The sequence below is a fragment of the Etheostoma cragini genome, chromosome 22 (genome assembly GCF_013103735.1).
Source record: "Etheostoma cragini isolate CJK2018 chromosome 22, CSU_Ecrag_1.0, whole genome shotgun sequence".
In the NCBI taxonomy this organism is placed as follows: domain Eukaryota; kingdom Metazoa; phylum Chordata; class Actinopteri; order Perciformes; family Percidae; genus Etheostoma; species Etheostoma cragini.
This window is the reverse complement of record NC_048428.1, coordinates 8438864-8453181: the sequence shown is the minus strand read 5'-3', so window position 1 is coordinate 8453181 and position 14318 is coordinate 8438864. Positions and strand designations below refer to the sequence as shown.

Below are 14318 nucleotides of genomic sequence, written 5' to 3'. Positions count from 1 at the left end.
AGTCAGAAATTCAATCAAGTCACAAGTTTATCTTTGTCCTCCAGGACAATAGAAGACAGACAGGGCCTGTATTTGTACTGACAGATGCACATGTGCAGTGGTTCTAGGTTAAAAATAAATGACGCTCAGACTTCTTTGTGAATGATATTACCACAAAAACACATTTTCTTTCTTGGGGAACAGACAGGACTAGATAAACATAAACAATTCTGGCAATTACAGTGTTGGAAAGTTCTTTAATATAATAAAAAAAGATCAACTTACATGCATGAAACATCTAAAATAACAATAGATGCTGATCTAAAACCAGCCCATGAGTTTTAATTCGCTGACCAATTGTTAGATGAGAGTTACTGACCACACCTTGAGATCCAAATATAGATCACCCTTTCCTTTAATTAGCTTCCTTTGTTTTTTCCTCCTACCTTATAGGGTGTCTGGGTTTCATAGTTCTGCCTCCTGGATGAATATAAAGAGGGGTTCAGAAAGAGGAGTAAGAACAGGAACAAAGCAACTGCAGTAAGTATACCTACATTTCCCACCCGACTCAACTATCAAAACATATTGTAAATGTAATCTTACTTTTGTGTTATTTCTTTTTAGAGACACACCACACCAAATATACCAATTGGTAGAGGAAAAGTAAAAAGGTAAATAGTTCCATGCTGTTTATCTGCTGGTAGTTTCTGAGACCATGGCTTAAAAAGACATATGATGTTATACCTGCATTGTAAATGTTTGTTATCATAGTTTGTAGGTATCTACCGTCTTTTAGGTTCTGTTGGGTTTTGTACTTACTGGATAACTTAATCACAATAATGTCTGTGATGTCCTGCACAATTTCCATAGAAATGCATTCAAACATAAACCTACAACAAATCACCCTACACGGTTCACACATGCTTGTTCAGGGACCACGTGATCAAACCGTGTTCTTTATTCACAGCTTTCAAAATGGGAGACGCTCTCATGGCGGAGTTTGGGTTGGCTGCTTCTTTTCTAAGAAAGTCAGATAAGGAGCGTCTGGAGGCCCAGACTCGAGCCTTTGATATAAAGAGGGAGTGTTTTGTGCCTGACCCTGAGGTGGAGTATGTTAAAGCCGTAGTCACCACCAGAGATGGAACCAAAGTCACTGTTGAAACTGAGTTTGGAAAAGTAAGTATGTCAGATATTTACAGTGACTAATTGTCATTGTAGGAGGGACATTGGTCTTGACACTGTGAACTGACACATTTACAGCAATTTCAATTAAGATATTCCCTGGGGTAAATCATTTCAGACTGTAACCCATAAGGAGGAAGATGTCCACCCTCAGAACCCGCCTAAGTTCGATAAAATTGAGGACATGGCGATGTTCACCTTCCTCCATGAACCCGCTGTGTTGTTTAACCTCAAAGAACGTTATGCAGCATGGATGATCTACGTGAGTAATGACTACAAATCCACCAATCTTTCAACTGTATGAAATCTTTACTCCAAAATGACTTCTTTTTTATGTCATTGTCCAAAGACCTACTCAGGGCTGTTTTGTGTGACTGTCAACCCCTACAAGCGCCTGCCAGTGTACGAGCAGGAGGTGGTCAACGCCTACAGAGGAAAAAAGAGGAGTGAAGCTCCTCCTCACATCTACTCCATCTCTGACAATGCATACCAGTACATGCTGTCAGGTATATTCAGCTCTTTGAATATGTCTCTGGTGCAGCACCATTCAATCTCTTATACCTCCCAACATTTAAACATAACAGAAACATTGTCTTAAATCTTGCAGACAGAGAAAACCAATCTGTCCTTATCACGTAAGTAATTCATGAAAGTAAAATCTTGTTCCAAATAAAGAACAGAGTTTATTTTTTATGTTCATGGCGTGTTCAGTTCACCTGTTTTTGCATTGGCAGTGGAGAATCTGGTGCAGGAAAGACTGTGAACACCAAGAGAGTTATCCAGTACTTTGCCAGCATTGCAGCTGTTTCTGGCAAGAAGGATGCTGCTCAGGAGAAAAAGGTTGGTCTGATTGTACTTATTATAATAAGCATTATAAATTAAGTTTCACAGCCTAAAGTTTGCATCTTTTAAATCCGCAGGGAACCCTGGAGGATCAAATCATCCAGGCCAACCCTGCTCTGGAGGCCTTTGGAAACGCCAAAACTATCAGAAATGACAACTCATCCAGATTTGTGAGTTTCCTTACTACTAATTTTATTAAAGAGGCAATTATTTTAATATTGTGCCCAACAGTGCCCCAAACCAAATTTCTTATTTTCCTGTTCTTGCTTCTCCCAGGGCAAATTCATTCGAATCCACTTTGGTACCACTGGAAAGTTGGCTTCTGCTGACATTGAGACATGTAAGCAGAGTGTGACATGAATATCTCCATTGTGCAGTACAATACCCCAACGATTTTTCAATTCAATTTTATTTAATTTATAGTGTCAATTCATGGCAGAAATTATCTCAGGACACTTTACATTAAGACCATACTCTAGAATGTAAACTGTAACGTATCATCCCCCTGTAATTTTTTTGTCAGATCTGCTGGAGAAATCCCGTGTCACTTTTCAGCTCAAGGCTGAAAGGGACTACCACATCTTCTACCAGATTCTGTCCCAAAAGAAACCAGAACTGCTGGGTAAGTGCTCGAAGAAACCGAATACATTTGACCCCACAGCAACGCCACATGCACAAACACTGACACTTTTGTCTTTGACAGATATGCTGCTAATCACCAACAACCCCTATGACTACTCCTTCATCTCCCAAGGAGTGACAACTGTAGAATCCATTGATGATTCAGACGAGCTGATTGCTACTGATGTAAGTGTAATATAGTGCTGATTAAAAACTCCACACAAAGAGGTTTAAATCTAACTTAAATGTCATTGTTTAAGGATGCTTTTGATGTCCTTGGCTTCACACAAGAGGAGAAAAATGGCATCTACAAGCTGACTGGTGCAATCATGCATTATGGAAACATGAAGTTCAAACAGAAACAGAGGGAAGAGCAGGCCGAGGCTGACGGCACCGAGGGTAAAGGATCCTCAGGATATTGAAGAACTGTTTACTTTTATTCTCTTAAAATGAGTATAAATCCCACCAATGCATGCCTTTTTGACACAAAACAATGTAGTAAATGCTTCTTCTACACAAAATCCATTACAGACACAGACAAAGTGGCATATCTGATGGGCTTGAACTCTGCTGACCTCATCAAGGGCTTGTGTCACCCAAGAGTGAAAGTAGGCAACGAGTGGGTCACCAAAGGGCAAAGTGTGCAGCAAGTAAGTGCAGTAAATGCAGACACTGCAATGAAATCCATCACGGGTTAAGAATAAAGTGAGTTTAACTTTGAACGTAATTGTTTTTGTTACAATCACCTAGGTTAACTACTCTATTGGTGCACTGGCCAAGTCAGTGTATGAGAAAATGTTCTTGTGGATGGTAATAAGAATCAACCAATCTCTTGAAACCAAGCAACCTCGCCAGTACTTCATTGGTGTGCTGGACATTGCTGGATTTGAGATTTTTGATGTGAGTATAAAAGGTTTTTCGGACATGTGAGAATTAGACTTTCAACTTTCTCTAACTTCTCTCAATGAATGCTCTTCCTAGTTCAACACCTTTGAGCAACTGTGCATCAACTATACTAATGAGAAGCTGCAGCAGTTCTTCAACCACCACATGTTTGTCCTGGAACAAGAAGAGTACAAGAAAGAGGGCATTGTGTGGGTGTTCATTGACTTTGGTATGGACTTGGCAGCCTGCATTGAACTCATTGAGAAGGTTGGTGTAGACTCTAATTGGATTTTAGAATTGTAATAAATGTAAGCAATTCTTTCTGACAGTCAATCAATGTCATCCTTCAGCCCATGGGCATCATGTCCATCCTTGAAGAGGAGTGCATGTTTCCAAAAGCCAGTGACGCAACATTTACAGCCAAACTGTATGACAATCATCTGGGGAAAAGTCCCAACTTCCAGAAGCCCCGGGTAGTAAAGGGAAAACCAGAGGCTCATTTCTCCCTGGTTCACTATGCTGGTATTGTTGATTATAATATCGGTAACTGGCTGGTGAAGAACAAGGACCCACTGAATGAGACCGTGGTTGGACTGTTTCAGAAGTCCAACCTGAAGTTACTGAGTGTTCTGTTTGCAGGATATTCTGCTGCAGATTCAGGTAAGGGGCCTTGAACAAAACAATTGCTTATTTTTGAAATATCCAGAATATCAATGACGATTAACATAACACGCATATATGTACATCTTCCATACAACCCAAGATGCGGCAGCCAAAGGAAAGGGAGCAAAGAAGAAAGGATCTTCCTTCCAGACTGTGTCTGCACTGCACAGGGTAAAACAAGTCTAAGGTTTGGTGTATGTCCTAAATTTGGTGTATGAAAACTGTGAACATTTATTGTTTTCATTTACAGGAGAACTTAAACAAACTGATGACCAATCTCAAGTCAACTCACCCCCACTTTGTACGGTGCATCATCCCAAATGAGACCAAGACTCCTGGGTCGATGGAGAATCCTCTGGTCATGCACCAGCTACGTTGTAACGGTGTGCTGGAAGGCATCAGGATCTGCAGGAAGGGATTCCCCAACAGGATCCAGTATGGAGACTTCAAACAAAGGCAAGAAAAAATCCCTTTATTGTGTGCTTAAAAATTGTGTTGCTCTATCACACCTCTTGCAATGCCATTGGACTCAACATCAGTGTCTAGGCAACCAAGCTGGGACGGATCAGTTCCTAACTTTGTGTGTGTAGTCCAGAGGTCTTGATCCACAGGCATCTAGTTGCTTTTTCTTTGGCATCAGTGATGTTACCAATAGCTCTGTCTGTGCCCATCAAGGTTGCCTGGTACTACAAGCTTCTTGGCCAAGGACCAAAGGCAGTGTTGTAGTCAAGACCACCTAAACTGAGAGCAAGTCATCACCAAGACCAAGGCATGGCGAGACCAAGTCAAGACCAAGACCAGACTTGTGTTAAACAGCCAGTGCTTCTCCTGTCTCCCGCATTCACTTTCTTGGGAGTGTGTGTAAAGAGGGCAGAGGGGTGTGTTTGTAAAGGGGGAAGAGGGGTGTGGGGGTGTGGGGGGTAATGTGCAAAGTCATTCAAGAATTGTAATAACGTCATGATTGTATTGTTTCAGATATCGCATCCTGAACCCTAATGCTATCCCTGAAGGACAGTTCATTGACAATAAGAAAGGAGCAGAAAAACTTTTGGGCTCTTTGGATATTGACCATGATCATTATAAACTGGGACACACAAAGGTCGGTATAGTTTACAAAGAGGAGGGTTCAATGTTGGTTTAATATCAGTGCCGTGGAGAGGTTACGGAAAACGTTCTTTCAATTTCAGGTGTTCTTCAAAGCTGGTCTGCTTGGTCTTCTTGAGGAGATGAGAGATGATCGTCTCTCTCTCATCATTACAGGAATTCAAGCGAGAGCCAGAGGAATGCTCGCCAGGCTTGAGTTCCAGAAAATAGTTGAACGAAGGTTGTTGCTTTACCTTTAACATTTAAGCTAAAAACAAAAGACAAAGTACAGAAACATTGATTCAAGCTTACTGATGTTGTCTACAGGGATTCCTTACTGGTGATCCAGTGGAATGTGCGAGCCTTCATGTGTGTCAAGAATTGGCCCTGGATGATGTTGTACTTCAAGATCAAACCTTTGTTGAAATCAGCCGAGACTGAGAAGGAGATGGCAAACATGAAGGAGGAGTTTATTAAGCTCAAAGAGGCTTATGCTAAATCTGAGGCCCGCAGGAAAGAGCTTGAGGAAAAAATGGTCACCCTTCTCCAAGAGAAGAACGACCTGCAGCTCCAAGTTCAATCTGTAAGATCAGTCATTCCGTTAACCTAAAAGGAGTAGCATTGTACTTATGGAAATGTGATAGTAATGACAATTGTAAAATGTACTGTCTGCAGGAACAAGACAATCTGTCAGATGCCGAGGAGCGCTGTGAGGGTCTGATCAAAAGTAAGATCCAGTTTGAGGCTAAAACCAAAGAGCTGACAGAGAGACTAGAAGATGAAGAGGAGATGAATGCAGAGCTGACATCCAAGAAGAGAAAGCTGGAGGATGAGTGTTCAGAACTCAAGAAGGACATTGATGATCTGGAGCTGACTCTGGCCAAAGTGGAAAAGGAAAAGCATGCCACAGAGAACAAGGTAATGAAAAAGCTATAATTGTAGGTTGCAGTTCTAAATCCACTGAGAATTATCGCCTGACCACCGTTCTTCTCATTTCCTAAGAACATTTTAGCGTATTTTAGCTCATTGTTTGGGTTTTACAGCCCACAAATTTACTGTTTTGATTACTTCACCAACTAGCTGGTAAAATGAATAGAGCATTAAGCATATAAAGAAAAAGAACCTAAAGCAGAGTAAATAATGGACTTACATTTGACAGGTAGCCATCACAACGGCTCTAAATTTGGCTATTTGTCTGCCTGATGCATAAATAGGCAACAGTATGCTACAAAACTTGCTATCAACTTGAAGGTTTCCAATATGTCAATGTTGTTTTCACAAGTGACCAAGAAATAAGTTATTGCAGGTTTAAAGAGTGTTTCCAAGAATTCAATGAGAAGAATGTTGCTGTTCTGACTTAACACCAATTGTTTTCTAAGGTTAAAAACATGACTGAAGAGATGGCAGCTTTGGATGAAATTATTGCTAAGTTGACCAAAGAGAAGAAAGCTCTTCAGGAGGCTCACCAGCAGACGCTTGATGACCTGCAGAGTGAAGAGGACAAAGTCAACTGTCTGACCAAGGCCAAAGTCAAGCTTGAGCAGCAAGTCGATGATGTAAGTAAAATGATGTTTTGGACTAAATCTCAAGTTCTGGGGATACAATGTAGAGAATTATAGAGAACTGTTTGGAATTTTTTGTCTGTTAGCTTGAAGGGTCATTGGAACAAGAGAAGAAAGTGCGGATGGATCTGGAAAGAGCCAAGAGGAAATTGGAAGGGGACTTAAAGTTAACCCAAGAAAGTTTGATGGATCTGGAGAATGACAAGCAGCAGCTGGATGAAAAGCTCAAAAAGTAAAACTAAACTTTTACAACCACAAACGCGATGTCCATTGTTCAACAACTGATTACTAATGCAAACCATTTTGTCATTAAATGTAGGAAAGACTTTGAAATTAGCCAGCAGCTAAGTAAGCTTGAGGATGAACAGGCCATTGGTGCTCAACTTCTGAAGAAACTGAAGGAATTGCAGGTATTGCACAAACAGGTTTCATCTTTAGCATTATCTTAATTTTCTACATTCCGACCTAAACTTTGTAATCATCCGATACATTTCTTTCAAGGCTCGCATTGAAGAACTGGAGGAAGAACTGGAGGCAGAGCGAGCTGCCAGAGCTAAGGTGGAGAAACAGAGGGCTGATTTATCCAGAGAGCTGGAAGAGATCAGTGAGAGGCTGGAAGAGGCCGGAGGAGCCACCTCTGCCCAGATTGAGATGAACAAGAAGAGGGAGGCCGAGTTTCAGAAGATGCGCAGAGACCTTGAAGAGGCCACTCTACAGCATGAAGCCACTGCTGCTGCACTTCGAAAGAAAAGCGCAGACAGCGTGGCTGACCTCGGAGAGCAGATTGACAACTTGCAAAGAGTCAAACAGAAGCTGGAGAAAGAAAAGAGTGAGCTCAGACTGGAGCTAGATGACGTGGTGTCCAACATGGAGCATATTGCCAAAGCTAAAGTAAGACAAAAAAAAAAAAGTCTTCATCAAATGCATCTTTACATATTTTGGGAAATGAGTTGAGAGTATGAGAAGATTGCTGCCACCGTCATGTCTGTGCAGTTTCAAGCTACTGCCAGGAGCTTGTTAACTCGCCTTGACATTGAGACAAGATTGTTTTATCTATGGGAAGTGGCAAGCTAGCTGTTTCCCACTATTGGCAATTTTTTTGCTAAGCTATACTCAGAAAACTTCTGGCTGACTTAGCTCCACGTTTACCATTCAGACAATAAAAGGAACAGTTTGACATTTTGGGGAAGTAACATTAGGTTTGTTTGCTTACTTGCAGAGAGTTAGATTCGCTTAGACAAAGTGGTAATGATCTTCTTATTTAAGTAGGCTAGAGTATGTGAAATGTCAAACTGTGTTGACATAATATGCAGAAAATAATGCTTTGTTCATGTAGACTACATTCTTTGATTTACATTGAAATATGATTCTTTTAACTCAGATCAACTCTGAGAAAATGTGTCGCACTCTGGAGGATCAAATGAGCGAATACAAGATGAAATCGGAGGAAGGCCAGCGTATCATTAATGACTTCTCGATGCAAAAAGCAAAGCTTCAGACAGAAAATGGTAATCGGTTTAAAACTCACATTTAAATGCTGTTTTCACACTTCTTGCAACCCAACCCAGAAGATCCGAGCATGCAAGCCAAAGTGTCACAATAACATCATGTGCAGCTTGATATTAGGGCTTACAAACCTTTATTTTACAGGTGAGTTTGCCAGGCAGATGGACGAGAAGAGCTCCTTGATCTCTCAGCTGACTAGAGGGAAACAGTCCTACACTCAGCAGATTGAAGACCTCAAGAGACAATTGGAGGAAGAAGTCAAGGTAGCTCTTTAAGAAGTACTGCTTTTAAAACACAGAGCCCGATGTCTACTGGCAACAGGACTTGACCTCATGTTTTGTTACCAAAGGCCAAGAATGCACTCGCCCATGCAGTGCAGTCTTCCCGACATGACTGTGATCTGCTGAGGGAGCAGTTTGAGGAGGAGCAGGAGGCCAAATCTGAGCTCCAGCGCGGCATGTCCAAGGCAAACGCCGAGGTGGCTCAGTGGAGAACCAAGTACGAAACTGATGCCATCCAGAGAACAGAGGAGCTGGAAGAAGCAAAGTAAGCTTTCAGTAGATCCATCTTGACAGTTCTTAAAACTGACCCTGATATTCCCATTTGTAACTAAGTACATTTTTCCAAAGTACAGTACTTAAGTACACATTTAAGTTACTTGTACTTTACTTGAGTCTTTTCTTTTCATGCCATTTTCTACTTCTACTCCGCTACATTTCAGAAAAAAACAGATTGTACTCTTTACACCACTACATTAATTTGACAGCTTTAGTTACTAGTTACTTTAAAAATTAAACCACCCAACATAATATAGGTCTACAAGTACAGCTAAAAAAACTAAACACTTATTGTAGTTAATTGACAGAACTGTTTTGATCGTTTACGGTTTCTAAAATGTGAGTTTTCTTACTTTTAATACTTTGAATACCTTTTCCTGATGATACTAATGAACTTTTACTTAGGAAGCATTTTCAATGCAGGACCTTTACTTGTAACAGTGGATTCTTTTACAGTATGGTACTAATACTTTAATCAATGTTCATCTGTGAGGTAATGATTTGATACTTTCATCTTTGCTCATAGGAAAAAGCTTGCTCAACGCTTACAGGACGCAGAAGAAGCTGTCGAAGCTGCTAATGCTAAAGGGTCCTCCCTGGAGAAAACCAAACACAGGCTTCAGGGTGAGATCGAAGATCTCATGGTGGATGTGGAGAGATCTAATGCTGCTGCTGCAGTTCTGGACAAGAAGCAAAGAAACTTTGATAAGGTAAGAAGGTGTGAAATGACAGGGACTCATTCCAGCTGAGCATATTCTAGTACAGAAATAATTTCTGAATGTACAATTCAGGTCCTTGCTGAGTGGAAGCAGAAGTACGAGGAGTCTCAGAGTGAGCTGGAAAGTTCCCAGAAAGAAGCTCGTTCTCTCAGTACTGAGATCTTCAAACTGAAGAACTCTTATGAAGAATCTCTGGATCATCTGGAGACCCTGAAAAGAGAAAATAAGAATCTCCAAGGTAGGGAGATATAATTAAAACATTTGAAGTGTTCTTCAACTACACTGAATACAGTGGGGGAGGTTGGGACAGTAGTAAAATAAATGAATATGCACAAAACAGGGGAAATCTCTGACCTGACTGAACAACTTGGTGAGGGAGGAAAGAGCATCCACGAGCTGGAGAAGATCCGTAAACAGCTGGAGCAGGAGAAGGCGGAGATACAATCTGCTCTGGAGGAAGCTGAGGTGAAGAAACATTAAATATTGTCACATGTACATGCCATTTCTTACCATAGATCAATTTGCTGGATGTACCTTTCTGATGATTTGAAAGATCTACACACATTGGTTATTTCTGACAGGCTTCCCTCGAACATGAGGAGAGTAAAATCCTCCGAGCTCAGCTGGAGTTCAATCAGGTGAAGGGGGAAATTGAGCGGAAGCTGGCTGAGAAGGACGAGGAGATGGAACAGGCCAAGCGCAACTATCAGAAAATGCTGGACATCCTGCAGAGCTCCCTGGAGTCTGAGACTCGCAGCAGAAACGAGGCTCTCAGGGTGAAAAAGAAGATGGAGGGAGACCTGAATGAGATGGAGATCCAGCTGAGCCTGGCCAACAGGCAGGCTGCAGAGGCTCAGAAGCAGCTCAAGGGAATCCATTCTCACCTCAAGGTACCATAAAGACTATACACATTTTCTTTTTACTTTGAATTATTCAGAACAGAAAAATACTTTGCACAAAACGTGCGAAAAGTGCGTTTGAGGGGCACGAGTAGGCCAAAAGTTGCAACGATACACTCAAAACGTGTTTCTGAAAACATTTTAAGTGAGAAATAGGCCGTGCAGCTGCTGAATCTGTCTTCATTTCAAATCGACAAAGGTCAGTTTAAAAGAATTTCGTCAGATTTTGAGAGATTCTAGTCACGCTCATCCTGCTCGTCATTTCCGGCTTATTACTCCACCAATCAGATTGGTCATTTGAGTTCGACTGCCGGCAGTGCCCTCCTTGCGACAGAGCATGTCAGGTCGGCCAAAATGAAGGCCGACGGCACGGAACACACCAAACAGACTTGAGTCACCAACCTCGCCAGACTGTCTGACGGATGATTATCGGGTTGGTGTGTCATGGTCTTAAGGGGACATGAGGTTACTTTTTGTTTTTCTGGTGCCTGCGAGATACTATCTGATGTGCACACTATCCTTTCTGGTGCGCATGAGAAACTTCCTTGTGTGTACGCAAAATTATTTCATACTCACAAGAAACCAATCTAAGACTAGCAAAAATGATGCTAACAAAGTACTGCTAACGTAATGTGATTAAAGTTAATATTTCAAAGTCACAGCATGAAATTGATTGACAGTTGCTTTATCATCTTTAAGTTTGCTGATGACACTTTCAGGTACATTTTTTTGCGTTTTCGGGAAGATGAATACCTCCTCCATTGCAGCCATTCTGACTGCTACTCAGATTGGTTTCCCGTGTGCACCGGAAAGTATCTTGTGCACACCAGAAAAAGAAAATCCCATGTTCCTTACGGGGCTCTCCAGCAGAGTCTAACTTGCAAAAATAAATGTAATAGCTGCCGATGTTTTGGTATTTGACCTTATCAGACCAATGGTGTTACTGTGATACTGAGAATCAATCTTTTTATGCCACTGAATAAGAAAAGAAATAAGGCCCACTTACAAAACATTCATTCTCATTACCATGATTATGAAAAGAGATTAAGGTAAAATACAACACTCTCTATAGCAAGAATAATCATACCAGATAGTGTAACACCATTTGCCTGATGGTCTAGTACTGAAACCCCATCAGCTATTACATTTATTTTTGCAATTAACACAGTATGTGTTCGTTTTGATTATTGAAATCAATTTTTTTCAAAAATCTGTCTGATAAGGACGCGCAGCTGCAGCTGGATGAGGCTCTCCGTGCCAATGAAGATCTGAAGGAGAACATTGCTATTGTGGAGAGACGTAACAACCTGCTGCAGGCGGAGCTCGATGAGCTGAGGTCTGCGCTGGAGCAGACCGAGAGAGGCCGGAAACTGGCCGAGCAGGAGCTGCTGGATGTCAGTGAGAGAGTTCAGCTGCTCCACTCTCAGGTATGTCAAATCATAATTTTTTGTATTTGTTATTATTGTTTCATTAATGAATTATTTGTCTTGGTAAAGAGCTCCTCTTATAGCTATTTTTTTAGTGTTGTATTTGTACTCTTGGGGTCTACTAGAATAGATATACTAGAATAGTATATCTATTCTAGTATAATAGTATAATAGTATTCTAGTATAATAGTTTACATGTTTTGATGTTCAAAAAACACATTATGTTTCTCATACTGCCATTGCTGCAGCTCCTCCACTCTGTTAGAGTTGCAGCAATGGCCCAGTCTGCTCTGATTGGTCAGCTGGCCCACACTGTTGTGATTGGTTAACCAAAGCAACAAAAACAAGGTGTTTGCTGAGGCAGCACCTATGGGCAGCACATATCTAAAGCCTCACCCGAATGTGGGTGAGGCTTTTCAGGCAGTTGAGAAAAAGTGCTGTCTGAGAGAGAAAAAGCTCTATTCATGCAAAATAAATCAAAACATTTAAAAAATATATATAACACATTTTTAAGATGGGAAGAATAAAAACGCATAATAGGGGCTCTTTAATGTTTGTTTTGTGAAAGGTGGGCAGATATATAGGGTTAATCTTTGTTCTCCTTTTCACTCAGGAATTGAAATTTTGGGTTTGCATAAGTTGTGGGTTTGGTAAATTATACATAATTAGAAACAAATAAATAAAAATAATCATGTCATGTCATTCACGTCGCATACTAATTTACCAAAAAGTGTTCATTGTAAAACTGTGATCGGGTGCAGAACACCAGCCTGCTGAATCAGAAGAAGAAGCTTGAGAGCGACACGGCTCAGCTTCAGTCTGAGGCGGAGGAGGCGGTGCAGGAGTGCAGAAATGCTGAGGAGAAGGCGAAGAAGGCCATAACGGATGCGGCCATGATGGCAGAGGAGCTAAAGAAGGAACAGGACACCAGCGCTCACCTGGAGCGTATGAAGAAAAACATGGAACAAACCATCAAAGACCTGCAGCACCGGCTGGACGAAGCCGAGCAAATAGCCATGAAAGGTGGCAAGAAGCAGATCCAGAAGCTGGAGGCCAGGGTGAGTATTTCTAACTGCCACGGTGTTGACTCACAATACCAGTGTATGATACAGTAAAAAAGCTTCTCTCATCCTCACCCTCAAGGTGAGAGAGTTGGAAAATGAGGTGGACCTGGAGCAAAAGAGAAGCAGTGACGCAGTGAAAGGTATCCGCAAGTACGAGAGACGCATCAAAGAGCTCACCTACCAGGTAGGCTACACTCTGCAGACGCAATGACTGGGATCAACATTCAGCAAAAGATAATGCTTGAGCAAGCAATATGTCTTGTGTACTATTTTAACAGACGGAGGAGGACAAAAAGAATCTGAGCCGTCTGCAGGATCTGGTGGATAAGCTGCAACTGAAAGTGAAATCCTATAAGCGAAGTGCAGAGGAGGCTGTAAGTGAAAATGACTGCAGCTACATTTTATGAATATGGTCCATTTGCCTTTTTATGAGCCAGCTCAATAACAATTCTCAATACTCTTATGTCGATATTTTAGGAAGAGCAGTCCAATACAAATGTGGGCAAGTTGCGCAAGTTGCAGCATGAGCTGGAGGAGGCAGAGGAGAGGGCCGACATCGCCGAGTCCCAGGTCAACAAGCTGAGAGCAAAGAGCCGTGACACCGGGGCTAAGGTCAGTCATCATTAAGAGTCAAACACTACACCTTGGAATCACCCAATGCAGAGAGTAACTTTAATGGGAAGTGGTGGAATGTAACTAACCACTTTACTCAAGTACTTATATACAAATTTGAGGTACTCTTCTTTTCCTTTCATGCTACTTCCTACTTCTACTACATTTCAGAGGGAAATATTGTACTTTTACTCCACTACATTCCTCCCACAGCTTTGGTTACTTTCTAAATTAAGATTTGTGCACACAAACTGTATGCAGTTTATGAAATAAAATGTTTTACTGAAAATTAAACTACCAAACGACATATGAGCCTAAAAGTCCAGCTGAAATGATTAGCCAATTAAACGCTTTTTCATTAGTTGATTGAAGGAACTGTTTTGATTGTTTCCAGTTTCTAAAATGTGAGAATTGTTCTGCATTTGGTACTTTTACTTAATTTTTTTTACTGATGATACTTGCATACTTTTAAAAAGTAACCTGTTCATGCAGGACTTTTACATGTGAGTTTGTGAGTATTTTACAGTGTGGTATTAGTACTTTTACTAAAGGATCTGAATGCTTCTTTCACCACTGAAAAATTAATTATTATTATGTAACATCTTTTCTGTACAGAAAGCACATGAAGAATGAAGCCTTCAAGGATACAGTTTGATTGTAGTATTTTAGTTCCTTTATTCTCCATGCAACATGAGAAAAATAAAGAATAAATGAAT

The 14318-nt window shown here is 41.0% G+C and overlaps 1 protein-coding gene across 1 annotated transcript; it reads left to right on the top strand.

Annotated features, from left to right (window-relative positions):
* Window positions 1-499: 499 nt before the first annotated feature.
* Window positions 500-14318, top strand: LOC117937540 (myosin-6-like). The gene is made up of 39 exons (XM_034861580.1): window positions 500-519; window positions 604-650; window positions 947-1155; window positions 1280-1423; window positions 1511-1667; window positions 1769-1796; window positions 1896-2001; window positions 2082-2174; window positions 2281-2344; window positions 2528-2626; window positions 2708-2811; window positions 2886-3024; window positions 3157-3275; window positions 3376-3525; window positions 3607-3777; window positions 3861-4170; window positions 4274-4344; window positions 4424-4629; window positions 5149-5272; window positions 5361-5497; window positions 5584-5839; window positions 5932-6174; window positions 6636-6812; window positions 6905-7050; window positions 7138-7228; window positions 7320-7709; window positions 8200-8326; window positions 8469-8587; window positions 8674-8870; window positions 9408-9591; window positions 9673-9838; window positions 9941-10065; window positions 10182-10490; window positions 11723-11926; window positions 12688-12984; window positions 13070-13174; window positions 13269-13364; window positions 13468-13602; window positions 14218-14318. The coding sequence occupies exons 3-39, from the start codon at window positions 955-957 to the stop codon at window positions 14233-14235; spliced, it is 5808 nt and encodes a 1935-aa protein (XP_034717471.1). The 5' UTR covers window positions 500-519; window positions 604-650; window positions 947-954; the 3' UTR covers window positions 14236-14318.